General features: G+C 46.3%; 1 protein-coding gene across 1 annotated transcript; it reads left to right on the forward strand.

Moving 5' to 3' along the window:
- The first annotated feature begins 3,574 nt into the window (after window positions 1-3,574).
- LOC144491057 (putative ATP-dependent RNA helicase DDX49) lies at window positions 3,575-15,536 on the forward strand. Its single transcript, XM_078208735.1, has 11 exons — window positions 3,575-3,690; window positions 3,776-3,897; window positions 5,051-5,238; window positions 6,494-6,634; window positions 6,773-6,848; window positions 12,812-12,888; window positions 12,983-13,080; window positions 13,164-13,238; window positions 13,406-13,494; window positions 13,680-13,751; window positions 15,238-15,536. Exons 1-11 carry the CDS (start codon window positions 3,687-3,689, stop codon window positions 15,409-15,411), a joined length of 1,116 nt encoding a protein of 371 aa, XP_078064861.1. The 5' UTR covers window positions 3,575-3,686; the 3' UTR covers window positions 15,412-15,536.
- Window positions 15,537-17,947: the final 2,411 nt, after the last annotated feature.

Raw genomic sequence — 17,947 nt, forward strand, 5'->3', positions numbered from 1 at the left:
CGATGACAATCTCATTTATTTTGTTGACATTGAGGGAGAGATTTTTGTCGACTCCAATTATGAGGACTCCAATCTCATTCTTCATACCCGGCCGATAAATGGTCATTCTTAAGAGTCTTCTCGTCTGATCAACGTTCATCTGAGAGTGATAAAGTTGTTGAAGAATATTGGATCACAACGATTCCAGAATCATGACCTGCCAGCCTTAAAAATGACTCCAGAGGAGAGCCCTGACCCTGGCAAGGCCAAAATGGTGCCACATGTTCATGGACAAGCGGAATTGAATCAGGCCAATCTTTCTGTAGTCTGGGATCTTTCACCATTTCTTTTTCCATTGCTGCTGGCATTTGCATTGTGTAAAATGGACCAGATCAATTCCTGCAAGTGGAACATTGCAACTCCCTTAAAACTGCCAATTTTGTCAAAACATCTTTGATATTCCAATGTTAGGTCATGAATTGAGATTATAGGTATACTTTGAGGCTGTTGTGCGCTATAAAGTCTGACCGATTGGCATTGGAGTGAGGTCAATGGCCTTTCGTCTCCACAATGTAGAACATCTGTGACACCCAGGAGAATTGAGTGTAATGTCCTCTCGGACAATGGATCCTGCACATGGACTTAATGAATGGTTGTATGCTGAAAGGTGAGCAGTAGGCGGGCGGCACGGTAGCACAGTGGTTAGCACTGCTGTTTCATGGCACCAGGGACCCAGGTTTGATTCCAGACTTGGGTCACTGTCTGTGTGGAGTTTGCATGTTCTCCCCGTGTCTGCGTGGGTTTCCTCCGGGTGCTCCGGTTTCCTCCCACATTCTGAAAGATGTGCAGGTTAGGTGCATTCACTCGAACAAGTGCCGGACTGTGGCGACTCGGGGAATTTCACAGTAACGGCATTGCAGTGTTGATGTAAGCCTGACTTGTGACTAATAAATTAACTTTAACTTCCGTAGGTTTTGCCATGTCCTTCCATATCTGTGGATATATTGTCCTTTAGAATTTGCACAGTTGGTATGTTGGTGCTTGCTCCTGTATCAACCTTAGCCAATAACGAGTAGTTACCAGTTTTCTAGGGACATATCATTTTAAAACCATAAGACATAGGAGCAGAATTAGGCCACTCGGCCCATTGAGTCTGCTCTGCCATTCAATCACGGCTGATATTTTTCTCATCCCCATTCTCCTGCCTTTTCCCCATAACCCCTAATCCCCTTATTAATCAAGAATCTATCCCTGTCTTAAAGACACTCAATGACCTGCCCTCCAGGTCATTTTAATCTTGGCAAACACTTCAGATGGTGAGATGTCATTTATTTTTGTTCTTTCACGGGGTGCGGGTGTCGCTGGCTAGGCCAGCATTCACTGCCCATCCCTAATTACCCTGGAGAAGGTGATGATGAACTGCTACCAGTCCATCTGATGTAGGTATATTTTCCAGGTAATTACAGGCCGGTGAGCCTTTAGTCAGTGGTCGGGAAATTATTGGAGAGGATTCTTCGAGACAGGATTTACTCCCACTTGGAAATAAGTGAATGTATTAGCGAGAAGCAACATGGGTTTTTGAAGGAGAGGTCGTGATTCACTAACTTGACTGAGTTTTTTGAGTAAGTGATGAAGATGATTGATGCGGATAGGGCAGTGGATGTTGTCTACATGGATGTCAGTAAGACCATTGACAAGGTCTCTCGTGGTAGACTGTACAGAAGTTGCATGGGATCAGAGGTGAGCTGGCAAGATGGATACAGAACTGGCTCGGTCATAGAAAGAAGTTTAACAACACCAGGTTAAAGTCCAACAGGTTTATTTGGTAGCAAAAGCCACACAAGCTTTCAGAGCTCTAAGCCCCTTCTTCAGGTGAGTGGGAATTCTGTTCACAAACAGCTTATAAAGACACAGACTCAATTTACATGAATAATGGTTGGAATGCGAATACTTACAACTAATCAAGTCTTTAAGAAACAGAACAATGTGAGTGGAGAGAGCATCAAGACAGGCTAAAAAGATGTGTATTGTCTCCAGACAAGACAGCCAGTGAAACTCTGTGAGCTCCGAAAGCTTGTGTGGCTTTTGCTACCAAATAAACCTGTTGGACTTTAACCTGGTGGTGTTAAACTTCTTACTGTGTTTACCCCAGTCCAACGCCGGCATCTCCACATCATCGGTCATAGAAGACAGAGGGTAGTAGTGGAAGGGTGTGTTTCTGAATGGAGGGCTGTGACTATTGGCGTTCCTCAGGGATCAGTGCTGGGACCTTTGCTGTTTGTAATATATATAAATGATTTGGAGGAAAATGTAACTCGTTTGATTAGTACAATTCGGATGACACAAAGGTTGGTGGATTTGCGGATAGCGATGAGGACCATCAGAGGATACAGCAGGATATAGATCAGTTGGAGATTTGGGCGGAGATATGGCAAATGGTGCTTAATCCGGACAAATGTGAGGTAATGTATTTTGGAAGGTCTAATACAGATAGGAAATGTACAGTAAATGGCAGAACCCTTCGGAGTATTGATAGGCAGAGAGATTTGGGTGTACAGGTACACAGGTCACTGAAAGTGGCAACGCAGGTGGAGAAGCATACGGCATGCTTGCCTTCAGCGGCCGGGGAATTGAGTCATGCTACAGCTTTATAGAACCTTAGTTAGGCTGCACTTGGGATATAGTGTTCAATTCTGGTCACCACACTACCAGAAGGATGTGGAGGCTTTGGAGAGGATACAGAAAAGATTTACCAGGTTGTTGCCTGGTATGGAATGCATTAGCTATGAGGAGAGGTTGGAGAAACTTGGTTTGTTCTCACTGGAACAACGGAGGTTGAGGGGCGACCTGATAGAAGTCTACAAGATTATGAGGAGCATGGACAGAGTGGATAGTCAGAGGCTTTTTCCCAGGATGGAAGAGGCAATTACTAGGGGGGCACAGGTTTAAGGTGTGAGGGGCAAGGTTTAAAGGAGATTACGAGGGAAGGTTTTTACACAGAGTGGTGGGTGCCTGGAACTCGTTGCCGGGGGAGGTAGTAGAAGCAGATACGATAGTGACTTTTAAGGGGCGTCTTGACAAGTACATGAATAGGATGGGAATAGAGGGATATGGTCCCCGGAAGGGTAGGGGGTTTAGTTAAGTCGGGCAGCATGGTCGGTGCCGGCTTGGAGGGCCGAAGGGCCTGTTCCTGTGCTGTAATTTTCTTTGCTCTTTGTTCTAAAACATTGTCTCACATCATGTAGCATGATCAAAGGCTGTTCGCCATGTTGTTCCTGTACTGAATCTCTCTGCCAGGCTGTTTAACCATCGCTGAGCACCATGTTGTGTTGTTATAAAGACACCAATCATTCACAAGGGATTGAGTAAATACTTTATCGATTTGTTTATTAAGACGGGGCACTTGAGAACATATATACATGGACAGAAAGTGTGAAGCCACCAGCAGCAGAGCTGTGTGTGCTGCGCTCTACTCACAGGCCAAAGTAAAACTGAGACTGGATCACTTAACACTCCTCACTTCTGGTGATATCATGCTGTTACCCCTTAAAGGCAGGTGAGAAGATTGAGAGTGAGCTGGACATCAAACTGAGCTTGAACTAAGATGTCTTTGTGATTTTCTCAGGGAGTTGGCCTATCAGATTGCGGAACAATTCCGAGTCCTGGGGAAGCCTATAGGTTTGAGGGATTGTGTGATTGTCGGTGGAATGGGTAAGTACGTGTCAGAGATTCTCTCTCATCTTTTGATGCCTTTTTCCTGATTCCAATTTATTCTCTGAACATTTCCCGCCCACAGACATGGTCACACAGGCTCTAGAACTTTCCAGGAAACCTCATGTTGTCATAGCAACCCCAGGACGGTTAGCTGACCACATACGGAGCAACAATACCTTCAGCCTGAAAAAAATCAAGTTTCTGGTAGGATTGAGTCTGGAAACAATCAATTTCCCTTGTGTTGGAAACTGGGAACTGCGCTGATCTTCCACCAACTCCATTTCCTCACTGGGGGCAGGGGCTGGAGAAGGGGGTCGGTGACAGGGGGAGGGTCTGGGGTCTGCTGGAGGGGGCAGTGGGAGGGAGCCTTGGGAGGAGGGGGGGGGGGGGGGGCAGGGGTCAGAGCAAATTTCCTGCCACAAATTGGAGCATCAAGTTCAATGACACTTTTCGGGGCGGGGAGGGGCACCCTTCTGGCAGAATGAATGTTGTACAAGTGGTTATATAAATCCAAATCTCATTTAATCCCACTGCCCTCTCTCCATAGCCCTGTATCAATCCCAAACCAATCTCACTATCTTTCAGTCCATAGCCTGCCGTTTATATATTAATTTTTCCAGTAACAGGTATAAATGCTTCCTGTGGCAAGATATGGTTTGTTTTAATAACAGTCAGTGTAAACCTGCCTTAATCCCTCTCATTGTCACAATTTTAAATTGCTGACATTACACCCAGAGACAGACTTTCTCATCCGCTGCATCAAAACCCTTCATAATTTAAACAAGATACGGTTAATTTTCCTTTGCTGCCCTTCGGCCCTCCATGCCTGCACCGACCATGCTGCCCGACTTAACTAAAACCCCCTACCCTTCCGGGGACCATATCCCTCTACTCCCATCCTATCCATGTATTTGTGAAGATGCCCCTTAAAATTCACTACCGTATCCGCTTCCACTACCTCCCCTGGCAACGAGTTCCAGGCACCCACTACTCTGTAAAGAAGTTGCCTCGTACATCTCCTTTAAACCTTGCTCCTCGCACCTTAAACCTGTGCCCCCCCCTAGTAATTGACTCTTCCACCCTGGGAAAAAGCTTCTGACTGTCCACTCTGTCCATCATCCTGGATATAACTGACCCAACCACATAATGACCCCAGGGGCAACACTGCACATCGTCTCTCCGTAGCCGTTCCTCTCGCACTGCATTAAGGTGTCGGGATTGCTCCCAGGAATGGCTCTGTGTCTGGACATTCCTTCCAGTTGTGCTGCAGGACGTTAGACTCGTTGCTGCTGGTCTAACTCCTGTTTACCCATTAATGTGACACTCTTTTGTGGTTAACATTTTCCCTTTGACCTAGGTGTTGGATGAAGCTGATAGGCTGTTGGAACAAGGCTGCACAGATTTCACACAGGATCTGGAGCTGATCATGGGGGCTGTTCCAGCCCAAAGGCAAACACTTCTGTTCAGTGCTACCCTCACCGACACGTTACAGGAGCTGAAGAAGATCGCCATGAACAAGCCTTTCTTCTGGGAATCAAAAACTGAGTAACTAAAAATGCAACACGGGTTTATGTACAGAGCAAAGCTCCCTCTACACTGTCCCCATTAAACACTCCCAGGGCAGCTACAGCACAGGGTCAGATACAGAGTAAAGCTCCCTCTACACTGTCCCCATCAAACACTCCCAGGACAGGTACAGCAAGGAGTTAGATACAGAGTAAAGCTCCCTCTACACTGTGCCTATCAAACACTCCCAGGACAGGTACAGCAAGGAGTTAGATACAGAGTAAAGCTCCCTCTACACTGATCCCATCAAACACTCCCAGGACAGCTACAGCAAGGGGTTAGATACAGAGTAAAGTACTGTGCTCAGTTCTGGTCGCCTCATTACAGGAAGGATGTGGAAAAGATTGAAAGGGTGCAGAGGAGATTTACAAGGATGTTGCCTGGATTGAGTGGCATGGCATGCCTTATGAGGATAGGCTGAGGGAGCTCGGTCTTTTCTCCTTGGAGAGACGTAGGATGAGAGGAGACCTAATAGAGGTATATAAGATGTTGAGAGGCATAGATTGGGTGGACTCTGAGGCTTTTTCCCAGGGTGGAAATGGCTGCTACGAGAGGACACAGGTTTAAGGTGCTGGGGGGTAGGTACAGGGGAAATGTTAGGGGGAAGTTTTTCACAGAGGGTGGTGGGCGAGTGGAATCGGCTGCCGTCAGTGGTGGTGGAGGCAAACTCAATAGGGTCTTTTAAGAGACTCCTGGATGAGTACATGGGACTTAATGGGATGGAGGGTTATAGGTAGGCCTAGAAGGTAGGGATATGTTCGGCACAACTTGTGGGGCCGAAGGGCCTGTTTTGTGCTGTAGTTTTTCTATGTTTCTATGTTTCTAAAGCTCCCTCTTCACTGACCCCATCAATCACTCCCAGGACAGGTACAGCATGGGGTTAGATACAGAGTAAAGCTCCCTCTACACTGTCCCCATCAAACACTCCCAGAACAGGTACAGCACGGGGTTAGATACAGAGTAAAGCTCCCTCTACACTATCCCCCATCAAACATTCCCAAAACAGGTGCAGCATAGGGTTAGATACGGAGTAAAGCTCCCTCTACTCTGTCCAGTGAAATGAGTGCAATGTATGTACATTCCGGTGATGAGGTAATTCCCTTGTTAAACTTTGTGGTCTGAACAGCGTGCAATATTTGTGAGGGTGATGATCAGCTGTGGCAAGTTGCTCTTATGGGAGGACAGGCTGTACGGAAAGCATTTGCACTGAGTTGCTTTGTCTGTCTCTCTGTAGAGTTCGCACAGTAGCCGAATTGGATCAGCGATACCTCCTGGTTCCCGAGCGAGTGAAGGAAGCTTTCCTTGTGCACATGATTCAGAGATTTCAGGATGAACATGAGGATTGGTCCATTATCATTTTCACAAACACATGCAAGTAGGTTCCATGAGTACAGTGAGTTTGAGAGAGAGAGAGAGCGTTAAATGTGTTTGTGTATCTGAGTATATTCCTGTGTGTGAGACGGTGGTCCCGAATGGGAGAATGTGTGTGTGATTCTAACTTTGTGCTTTGCAGAATGTGCCAGGTTCTGAACATGATGCTGCGGAGATTTAACTTCCCTTGTGGCGCCCTGCACTCTATGATGAAGCAGGTGAGTGTTCCTCAGTCCAGAATCACATTTAACCTGAACTTTTGATAAGATTGGATGTCAAACTAAAATTGCTGATCTGGATTTAAGTATTTTAAACAACTTACATTTTCTATAAATAACTATACCTGAGACCTTACAATTCTGTCTCGGGGGAGGGGGTTACTGAATTCTGCGATGGGCATCAAACACTCCCAAGATAGGTACAGCACGGGGTTAGATACAGAGTAAAGCTCCCTCTACACTGTCCCCATCAAACATTCCCAGGACAGGTACAGCACGGGGTTAGATACAGAGTAAAGCTCCCTCTACACTGTCCCTCATCAAACACTCCCAGGACAGGTACAGCACGGAAATAAATACAGAGGGAACATTTCAGCGATCACGGGCATTCAGCCTGATCTTCAGGTAAGCGTTCTCCAAGGCGGCCTTCACGACACACGACAGCGCAGAGTCGCTGAGCAGAAACTGATAGCCAAGCTCCGCACACATGAGGACGGTCTCAATCGGGATCGTGGGTTCATGTCACACTATCTGTAACCCCCACGACTTGCCTGGGCTTGCAAAATCTCACTAACTGTCCTGGTTGGAAACAATACACATCTCTTTAACCTGTGCTTAACCCTCTCTCCACTCACATTGTCTGTATCTTTAAGACTTGATTACCTGTAAAGACTCGCATTCCAACCATTATCTTGTAAATTGAGTTTGTCTGTACATGCCCTGTTTGTGAACACAAGTCCTCACTCACCTGATTAAGGAGCAGCGCTCCGAAAGCTAGTGCTACCAAATAAATCTGTTGGACTTTAACCTGGTGGCGTGAGACTTCTTACTGTGCCCACCCCAATCCAATGCCGGCATCTCCACGTCATGGCTCCCATCAAACACTCCCAGGACAGGCACAGCACGGGGTACGATACAGAGTAAAGCTCCCTCTACACTGTCCCCATCAAACACTCCCAGGACAGGTACAGCACGGGGTTAGATACAGAGTAAAGCTCCCTCTACACTGTCCCCATCAAAGACTCCCAGGACAGGTACAGCACGGGGTTAGATACTGAATTGTAGCTCCAGTGTACCGGAGGTTGAGAGTAGTGAGGTCATGAATAAAGTTTCAAGGTCGCAGGAGTGTACTGGCAGGCAGGAAGGTGGTTTGAAGTGTGTCTACTTCAGCGCCAGGAGCATCCGGAATAAGGTGGGTGAACTTGCAGCATGGGTTGGTACCTGGGACTTCGATGTTGTGGCCATTTCGGAGACATGGATAGAGCAGGGACAGGAATGGTTGTTGCAGGTTCCGGTGTTTAGATGTTTCAGTAAGATCATTAAGGAGAATCCCAAGGCATTTTATTCATACGTTAGGAACAAAAGGGTTGTCAGGGAAAAAATCGGACCCCTCAGGGACAAAAGTGGGGAATTATGCTTAGAGCCCAAAGAAGTTGGGGAGATCCTAAATGAATACTTTGCGTCGGTATTCACAAAGGAGGGGGATGTGTTGACTGGGAGTGTCTCGGAGGGGAGTGTTGAACCGTTAGAGAAAATCTCCATTACGAGGGAGGAAGTGTTAGGTTTTTTAGAGAATATAAAGACTGACAAATCCCCAGGGCCTGATGGAATCTATCCAAGGCTGCTCAGGGAGACGAGAGATGAAATCGCTGGGCCTCTGACGCAAATCTTTGTCTCATTACTGGACACAGGTGAGGTCCCAGAGGATTGGAGGATAGCTAATGTGGTCCCGTTATTTAAGAAGGGTAGGAAGGATAACCCAGGTAATTATAGGCCGGTGAGCTTGACGTCCGTGGTCGGGAAGTTGTTGGAGAGGATTCTTAGAGATAGGATGTATGCGCATTTAGAAAGGAATAAACTCATTAACGATAGTCAGCATGGTTTTTGAGAGGGAGGTCATGCCTCACTAACCTGGAGGAGTTTTTTGAAGAAGTGACTAGAATGGTTGATGAGGGAAAGGCCGTGGATGTCGTCTATATGGACTTTAGTAAAGCGTTTGACAAAGTACCTCATGGTAGGTTGGTGCAAAAGGTTGGATTTCATGGGATAAAGGGGGAGGTGGTTAGATGGGTGGAGAACTGGCTTGGTCACAGAAGACAGAGGGTGGTAGTGGAAGGGTCTTTTTCCGGCTGGATGCCTGTGACTAGTGGTGTTCCGCAGGGCTCTGTATTGGGACCTCTGCTGTTTGTGATTTATATAAACGATCTGGAAGAAGGTGTAACTGGGGTGATCAGTAAGTTTGCAGACGACACGAAATTGGCTGGACTTGCAGATAGTGAGGAACATTGTCAGAGTCTACAGATGGATATAGATAGGCTGGAAATTTGGACAAAGAAATGGCAGATGGAGTTCAATCTAGATAAATGCGAAGTGATACATTTTGGGAGAGCTAATGTAGGGGGGAGCTATACGATAAATGGCAGAACCATAAAGGGTGTAGATACGCAGAGGGACCTGGGTGTGCAAGTCCACAGATCCTTGAAGGTGACGTCACAGGTGGAGAAGGTAGTGAAGAAGGCATATGGCATGCTTGCCTTTATAGGACGGGGCATAGAGTATAAAAGTTGGGGTCTGATGTTGCAGTTGTATAGAACGTTGGTTCGGCCGCATGTGGAATACTGCGTCCAGTTCTGGTCGCCACACTACCAGAAGGACGTGGAGGCTTTAGAGAGAGTGCAGAGGAGGTTTACCAGGATGTTGCCTGGTATGGAGGGGCTTAGTTATGAGGAGAGATTGGGTAAACTGGGGTTGTTCTCACTGGAAAGACGGAGGATGAGGGGTGACCTAATAGAGGTGTATAAAATTATGAAAGGCATAGATAGGGTGAACGGTGGGAAGCTTTTTCCCAGGTCGGTGGTGACGTTCACGAAGGGTCATAGGTTCAAGGTGAGGGGGGGGGGGGAGGAGGTTTAACACGGATATCAGAAGGACGTATTTTACACAGAGGGTGGTGGGGGCCTGGAATGCGCTGCCGGGCAAGGTGGTGGAGGCAGACACACTGGGAACGTTTAAGACTCATCTACTGAGGTAGTATGGGCTGAGGTTAGAAACAGGCAAGGAGAGGTCACCCTGTTGGGAGTTTTCTATAGGCCTCCGAAAAGTTCCAGAGATGTAGAGGAAAGGATTGCAAAGATGGTTCTGGATACGAGCGAAAGTAACAGGGTAGTTGTTATGGGGGACTTTAACTTTACAAATATTGACTGGAAGAGCTATAGTTCGAGTACTTTAGAGGGGTCAGTTTTTGTCCAATGTGTGCAGGAGGGTTTCCTGACACAGTATGTAGATAGGCCAACAAGAGGCGAGGCCACATTCGATTTGGTACTGGGTAATGAACCAGGCCAGGTGTTAGATTTGGAGGTAGGTGAACACTTTGGTGATCGTGACCACAATTTGGTTACGTTTACTTTAGCGATGAAAAGGGATAGGTATATACCGCAGGGCAAGTGTTATAGCTGGGGGAAAGGAAATTATGATGCAATTAGGCGAGATTTAGGATGCATAGGATGTGGAAGGAAACTGCAGGGGATGGGCACAATTGAAATGTGGACCTTGTTCAAGGAACAGCTACTGCGTGTCCTTGATAAGTATGTACCTGTCAGGCAGGGAGGAAGTGGTTGAGTGAGGGAACTGTGGTTTACTAAAGAAGTTGAATCTCTTGTGAAGAGGAAGAAGGAGACTTATGTAAAGATGAGACGTGAAGGCTCAGTTAGGGCGCTTGAGCGTTACAAGTTAGCCAGGAAGGACCTTAAGAGAGAGTTAAGAAGAGCCAGGAGGGGACATGAGAAGTCTTTGGCAGGTAGGATCAAGGAAAACCCTAAAGCTTTCTATAGGTATGTCAGGAATAAAAGAATGAGTCGGGTAAGATTAGGGCCAGTCAAGGACAGTAGTGGGAAGTTGTGCGTGGAGTCCGAAGAGATAGGAGAGGCGCTAAATGAATATTTTTCATCAGTATTCACACAGGAAAAAGACAATGTTGTTGAGGAGAATACTGAGATACAGGCTATTAGACTAGATTGAGGTTCATAAGGAGGAGGTGTTATCTATTTTCACACTTTCCAGAATTGCTAAGTCCCCTTGGCCGGATGGGATTTATCCTAGGATTCTCTGGGAGGCTAGGGAGGAGATTGCAGAGCCTTTGGCTTTGATCTTTATGTCGTCATTATCTACAGGAATAGTGCCAGAAGACTAGAGAATAGCAAATGTTGTCCCCTTGTTCAAGAATGGGAGTAGAGACAACCCTGGTAATTATAGACCAGTGAGCCTTACTTCTGTTGTGGGCAAAGTTTTGGAAAGGATTATAAGAGATAGGGTTTATAATCATCTAGAAAGGAATAATTTGATTAGGGATAATCAGCACAGTTTTGTGAAGGGTAGGTCGTGCCTCACAAACCTTATTGAGTTTTTTGAGAAGGTGACCAAAGAGGTGGATAAGGGTAAAGCAGTTGATGTGGTGTATATGGATTTCAGTAAAGTGTTTGATAAGGTTCCCCACGGTAAGCTATTGCAGAAGATACGGAGGCATGGGATTGAGGGTGATTTAGTGGTTTGGATCAGAAATTGGCTTGCTGTAAGAAGACAGAGGGTGGTGGTTGATGGGAAATGTTCATCCTGGAGTTCAGTTACTAGTGGTGTACCGCAAGGATCTGTTTTGGGGTCATTTTATAAATGACCTGGATGAGGGCGTAGAAGGATGGGTTAGTAAATTTGCGGATGACACTAAAGTCGGTGGAGTTGTGGACAGTGTGGAAGGATGTTGCAGGTTACAGAGGGACATAGATAAGCTGCAGAGCTGGCAAATGGAGTTTAATGCAGAAAAGTGAGAGGTGATTCACTTTGGAAGGAGTAACAGGAATACAGAGTACTGGGCTAATGGTAAGATACTTGGTAGTGTGGATGAGCAGAGAGATCACGGTGTCCATGTGCATAGATCCCTGAAAGTTGGCACCCAGGTTGATAGGGTTGTTAAGGCGTATGGTGTGTTAGCTTTTATTGGTAGAGGGATTGAGTTTCGGAGCCAGGAGGTTATGCTGCAGCTGTACAAAACTCTGGTGCGGCCGCACTTGGAGTATTGCGTACAGTTCTGGTCGCCGCATTATAGGAAGGATGTGGAAGCATTGGAAAGGGTGCAGAGGAGATTTACCAGGATGTTGCCTGGTATGGTGGGAAGGTCTTATGAGGAAAGGCTGAGGGGCTTGAGACTGTTTTCGTTAGAGAGAAGGTTAAGAGGTGACTTAATAGAGGCATATAAGATGATCAGAGGATTAGATAGGGTGGACAGTGAGAGCCTTTTTCCTCGGATGGTGATGGCTAGCATGAGGGGACATAGCTTTAAATTGAGGGGTGATATAGGATAGATGTCAGAGGTAGGTTCTTTACTCAGAGAGTAGTAGGGGCATGGAATGCCCTGCCTGCAGCAGTAGTGGACTCGCCAACATTAAGGGCATTTAAATGGTCATTGGATAAACATATGGATGATATTGGAATAGTGTAGGTTAGATGGGCTTTAGATTGGTTTCACTGGTCGGCGCAACATCGAGGGCCGAAGGGCCTGTACTGCGCTGTAATGTTCTATGTTCTCGACCCACATTGTCTGTACCTTTAAGACCTGGCTGGCTGTAGGGATTCGCATTCTAATCAGTATTCTGCAACTTGATTTTGTGTCTGTTTGCACTGTTTGAGAGCACATTTCCACTCCATCTGACGAAGGAGCAGCGCTCCGAAAGCTTATGGTATTTGCTACCAAATAAACCTGTTGGACTTTAACCTGGTATTGTTAAAACTCTTACTGTGTTCACCCCAGTCCAACGCTGGCATCTCCGCACTATGTTCTCGATACAGAGTAAAGCTCCCTCTACACTGTCCCCATCAGACACTCCCGGGACGAGGACAGCACGGGGTTAAATACAGAGTAAAGCTCTGGGTGGATGCGGGCTGTTCTGATTGGGTTTTTTTTTTCTCTACAGAAGCAGAGGTTTTCCACACTCTCCCAGTTTAAGTCGAGCATTTTCAAGATCCTCGTGGCTACAGACGTCGCTTCTCGGTATTGATTGAAAGGCCAGAGGTCATTGGGGAAGTGGGTGGTGGTGGGAAGATGCACTGGTGACAAATCCTTAACTCTGCCCTTTTCTTCGCAGTGGTCTGGATATTCCCTCCGTCCATGTTGTCATCAACCATAACACACCCGGACTGCCGAAAATCTACATCCATCGAGTTGGCCGCACTGCCCGAGCAGGTAGTCGGGGGGACAGTGTTCCAGATTCTCTTTTCTGCCCTCTGGCCTGTGATTAAATGGTTTTAATCATTCTGTTTTTATAGGTCGCCATGGCATCTCTGTCACTCTTGTTACTCAGTATGACATTCATCTAGTTCATGCGATTGAAGAGGAAACAAGTGAGTATTACCTGGAGGGTTAGGAGGGGCATCTGTGTGCAAAGCCGGGTGGGGTGAGGCAGGGCCATGTGTGTGGGAGGTGCAGTTTGCAGGTGTGTGTTTGTGAAAAAGCTGCAGACTTTTCAGATTTGATGGTTTCACAATTTAAATCTTAATTTCCTCAACAGAGACCAAACTGAAAGAGTTTCCTGTGGATGAGAAGAATGTGCTGAAGATTCTCACACACGTGAATGTGACTCGGCGCGAGTGTGAGATTGTAAGTAGCCGGTATTGGTCACACTCCCTGGTTCAGGTTTTATTGTAGAGATATGGAGTGACCCCCCCCCCCGGGGTCTGTGAGAAGGCAGGTGGGCAGTTTTCCCACTCTCCATATGCTCCATGATTTAATCCGATGGGAATTTTGGCAGCACTGAAGATGAATGTGTTTCTGTTTAATCCCAGGAACTGGAGTCGACTGACTTTGACGAAAAGAAAGAAATTAACAAAAGGAAGGATATGATTCTGGAAGGAAAGGTACATAGAACCATAGAAAATTACAGCTCAGAAACAGGCCTTTTTGGCCCTTCTTGTCTGTGCCGAACCATTTTTTGCCTAGACCCACTGACCTGCACTTGGACCATGTCCCTCCACACCCCTCTCATCCATGAACCCGTCCAAGTTTTTCTTAAATGTTAAAAGTGACCCCACATTTACCACTTTATCCGGCAGCTCATTCCACACTCCCACCACTCTCTGCGTGAAGAAGCCCCCCCCTAATATTCCCTTTAAACTTTTCTCCTTTCACCCTTAACCCATGCCCTCTGGTTTTTTTTCTCCCCTAGCCTCAGCGGAAAAAGCCTGCTTGCATTCACTCTATCTATACCCATCAAAATCTTATACACCTCTATCAAATCTCCCCTCAATCTTCTACGCTCCAGGGAATAAAGTCCCAACCTATTCAATCTCTCTCTGTAATTCAGCTTCTCAAGTCCCGGCAACATCCTTGTGAACCTTCTCTGCACTCTTTCAACCTTATTTACATCCTTCCTGTAACTAGGTGACCAAAACTGTACACAATACTCCAAATTCGGCCTCACCAATGCCTTATATAACCTTATCATAACACTCCAACTTTTATACTCATGGGGAAAACAGTTTAGCTCTTGCTGTCAACCGCATGCTGAAGGATCACTAATAAACAAGAGTCTATCTTACTCTTTCTCTGATTAGGAAATGGCATAAAACAATTTTTAAAATCAGTGTGTCCTGCCAACACCAAATGTCGGTATGCACATGTGCAGAGATCTATTGCCGTCATTCCAGCGTGTCCACACTGCCTGTACCAGTGTGTGTGTGCAATCTCTACCTGTGTGCAGTTAATGTCTGCCTGACATCAGATGGACTGCAAATTTCTGCATTATCCTTATCCCCTCCCTCGGCAGACACTGTCAGGGAATCCCATCGTTGCTTATGTCATAGCTATTATCATCAAGCACATGCCAGCCGGATGACAGACTGCAGTTTTCAGTGATATCCAATGGTTTAACTATCACTGCTTGTTCCACAGGCTATTATTCCTGGCCAATATGTACTTTTTACAAGCTAACTGGCTTTGTGGATTCTGGTTCCAAGCAGCTGTGATTCATTTCCACATCTTGTTGTCCTCCATGATACAGAGTGCAGTGTTTCGCCGTTATGGTTGAGTAAAAATGATTCCAGTTTCATTTGAAGTACTCTACCACCCTGTTGAGATGATTTCAGCAGTGCCATCTTTGGTCCTGGCCATTGTCTACTCAGGCAATCCGAATGATGCCTCAGAGCAGCAGGCTCGCAGTTTGCACAGTGGGGGGCAGGAAATTCGGCTGTAAAATATTCTTTTGTAGGAAGTGAGAATTACTGGCAGGATCATCCATAACTGCCCCTGAGAAAGGGGGAGGTAAACTCCACACACAACTCTCCCTTCCCCCACTCCTGCCAGCTGGTTTGGTTGATGTCGACTCTGTTCTTTCTCTGTTTAAAGGACCCAGAGATGGAGTTAAAGAGAAGAAAGGAGCTTTCAAAACTAAAGGAGGGGAAGCAGAGATTTAAGCAGAGAATCCACGAGATCCAGGAGAGAGAGGCAGCATCTCGGCTCAAACGCAAACTGCTGAAGAAGAAAAGGAAACAGCAGCGGGCAGTGGGGAAAGTGAAGTGAAGGATCCCTGGATAAGGATCTGCTACCATTTTGTGATGTTTATATCCAGCCTTTCAGTTTAAAAGTCATTTTGTAACATTCTGTCCTATTTTCAGTGCTGTGTTAAATATCAGTTGTACAGACAATATTTATTTCTGAGCATTTATCCCTCATTTGGTTTTTGGAGCCAGGAATAATTATTCTCAGACTTGCAGAACAAAGTAACAGTTCCAAGAAATTTCTTACCTGCTGTGTTGAACCAAGTCATTGGAGTTTAATTAATTCAAGGTTCTGATGGGATTTTGCCCTTGAGGGGAATCTAGAACAAGGGCAAAGTTTCAAAGTAAGGGTCTCTCATTTAAGACAGATGAGGAATTTCTGAGGTTCTTTAAGTCTTTGGAATTTTCTTCCCCAGTGAGACCGGGAGGGTCATTGAATATATTGAAGGTGGGGTTAGATTTTTGATTGACAAGAGTCAGGCAGGAAAGTTAAGGCTTACTGGATAGCAGATCAGATTTAAAGGATATACTCTTGCTCCGTGGGCTCTGGATGCTGGGGAAAGCTATTAGGAGAGAGTTTGAGGAAAATAAATCAAACTGCATCACTTGTATTTATTACATTATAGGGAAGTGGGTCATTTGATATTCACAGATATTCCAGTATGAACAAGGAGCATAAAACTCACTGCATTGGTGAGTGGCTTGGAGGTGTTCCTATGCATCTGCTACCCTTGTCCTTCTGGATGGAAGTGGTCGTGGGTTTGGAAGTGCTACCTATCCCTGACGACAGCACCTGCAAAAGATGCATTCAGCTGCAGCTGCTAGCAAAGCGTGTTAGGGAACTGGAGAAGGAGCTTGATGACCTCCATCTAATTCGGGAGAATGAGAAGTATATAGACAGTAGCTTTAGGGAGATAGTTACACCTAAGCAGCAGAGCACAGGAAATTGGGTTACTGTAAGGAGAGGAAATGGCAATGTGAAAGGACAGGCAGAGCAAGGTTCCCCTGTGGCCATACCCCTCCACAACAGGTATACTGAATTGGATACTGTTGTGGGAGATGCTTTACCTGGAACAAGCTGCGACAGCCGGAACTCTGATACTCAGTCTGGTTCTACAGCGCAAAAGGGCGAGATGAAGAAGAGGAGAGCAGTAGTGATAGGGGACTCAATGGTCAGAGGTACAGACAGGAGGTTCTGTGGTCAGGACAGAGACTCCCGCATGGTTTGTTGCCTCCCAGGTGCCAAGGTCAGCGATGTCTCTGATCGCGTGCACAGCGTTCTAAAGTGGGAAGGTGATCAGCCAGATGTCGTGGTGCACATCGGTACAAATGACGTGGGAAGGAAGAGTGAGGAGGTCCTAAAGAGTGAGTACAAAGAGCTTGGAAGGAAGTTAAAAAGCAGGACCCCAAGGGTAGTAATCTCAGGATTGCTACCTGAGCCACATACCAGTGAGGGCAGGAGTAGGATGCTTGGGCGGATGAACACGTGGCTGAGGAACTGGTGCAGGGGGCAGGGTTTCCAATTCTTGGATCATTGGGATCTCTTCTGGGGCAGGTGGGACCTGTACAAGAGAGACGGGTTACACCTAAACTACAAGGGGACCAATATACTTGCAGGGAGATTTGCTAGTGTTATTGGGGAGCGTTTAAACTAGATTTGCAGGGGGATGGGAACCAGAGTGCCACAGTGGTAAAAAGACAGGTTAGTTCAAGCAAAATCACAAATGGAAGGGTAGAGTGTGGTGGAAATAATTTTTTGAGGTGTGTCTATTTCAATGCCAGGAGTATTGTGGGGAAGGCAGAGGAGCTGAAGGCGTGGATAGACACATGGAAATATGACATTATAGCCATTAGTGAAACTTGGCTACAGGAGGGGCAGGACTGGCAGCTCAATGTTCCAGGGTTCCAATGTTTCAGGCGGGATAGAGGCAGAGGGATAAAAGGTGGGGGGGTGCCATTGTTGGTCAGGGAAAATGTCACAGCGGTACTCAGGCAGGATAGATTAGGGAGCTTGTCTACAGAGGCCCTGTGGGTGGAGCTGAGAAACAGGAAAGGTATGACCACATTAATGGGGTTGTATTATAGAACACCCAATAGCGAGAATTGGAGGAGCAAATCAGCGGAGAGATAGCTGACAACTGCAAGAAACAAAGTTGTGATAGTAGCGGATTTTAATTTTCCACATAGATTGGGACTCGCATACTGTTAAAGGTTTAGACGGGGTAGAGTTTGTAACGTGTTCAGGAGATTTTTCTACATCAGTATATAGAGGTGCCAACAAGAGGGGATGCAATATTGGATCTTCTATTGGGAAATGAGTTAGGGCAGGTGATGGATGTGAGTGTGAGGGAACACTTTGGATCCAGTGATCATAATGCCATTAGTTTCAACCTGATCGTGGATAAGGATAGATCTGGTCCTCGGGTTGAAGTTCTGAACTGGAAAAAGGCCAGATTTGATGAAATGAGAAGGGATCTGGGAAGTGTGGATTGGCACAGGCTGTTCTCTGGTAAGGATGTAAATGGAAAGTGGGAGGCCTTCAAAGGAGAAATTTTGAG

This window comes from Mustelus asterias, unplaced genomic scaffold (genome assembly GCF_964213995.1).
Source record: "Mustelus asterias unplaced genomic scaffold, sMusAst1.hap1.1 HAP1_SCAFFOLD_4333, whole genome shotgun sequence".
In the NCBI taxonomy this organism is placed as follows: Eukaryota; Metazoa; Chordata; class Chondrichthyes; order Carcharhiniformes; family Triakidae; genus Mustelus; species Mustelus asterias.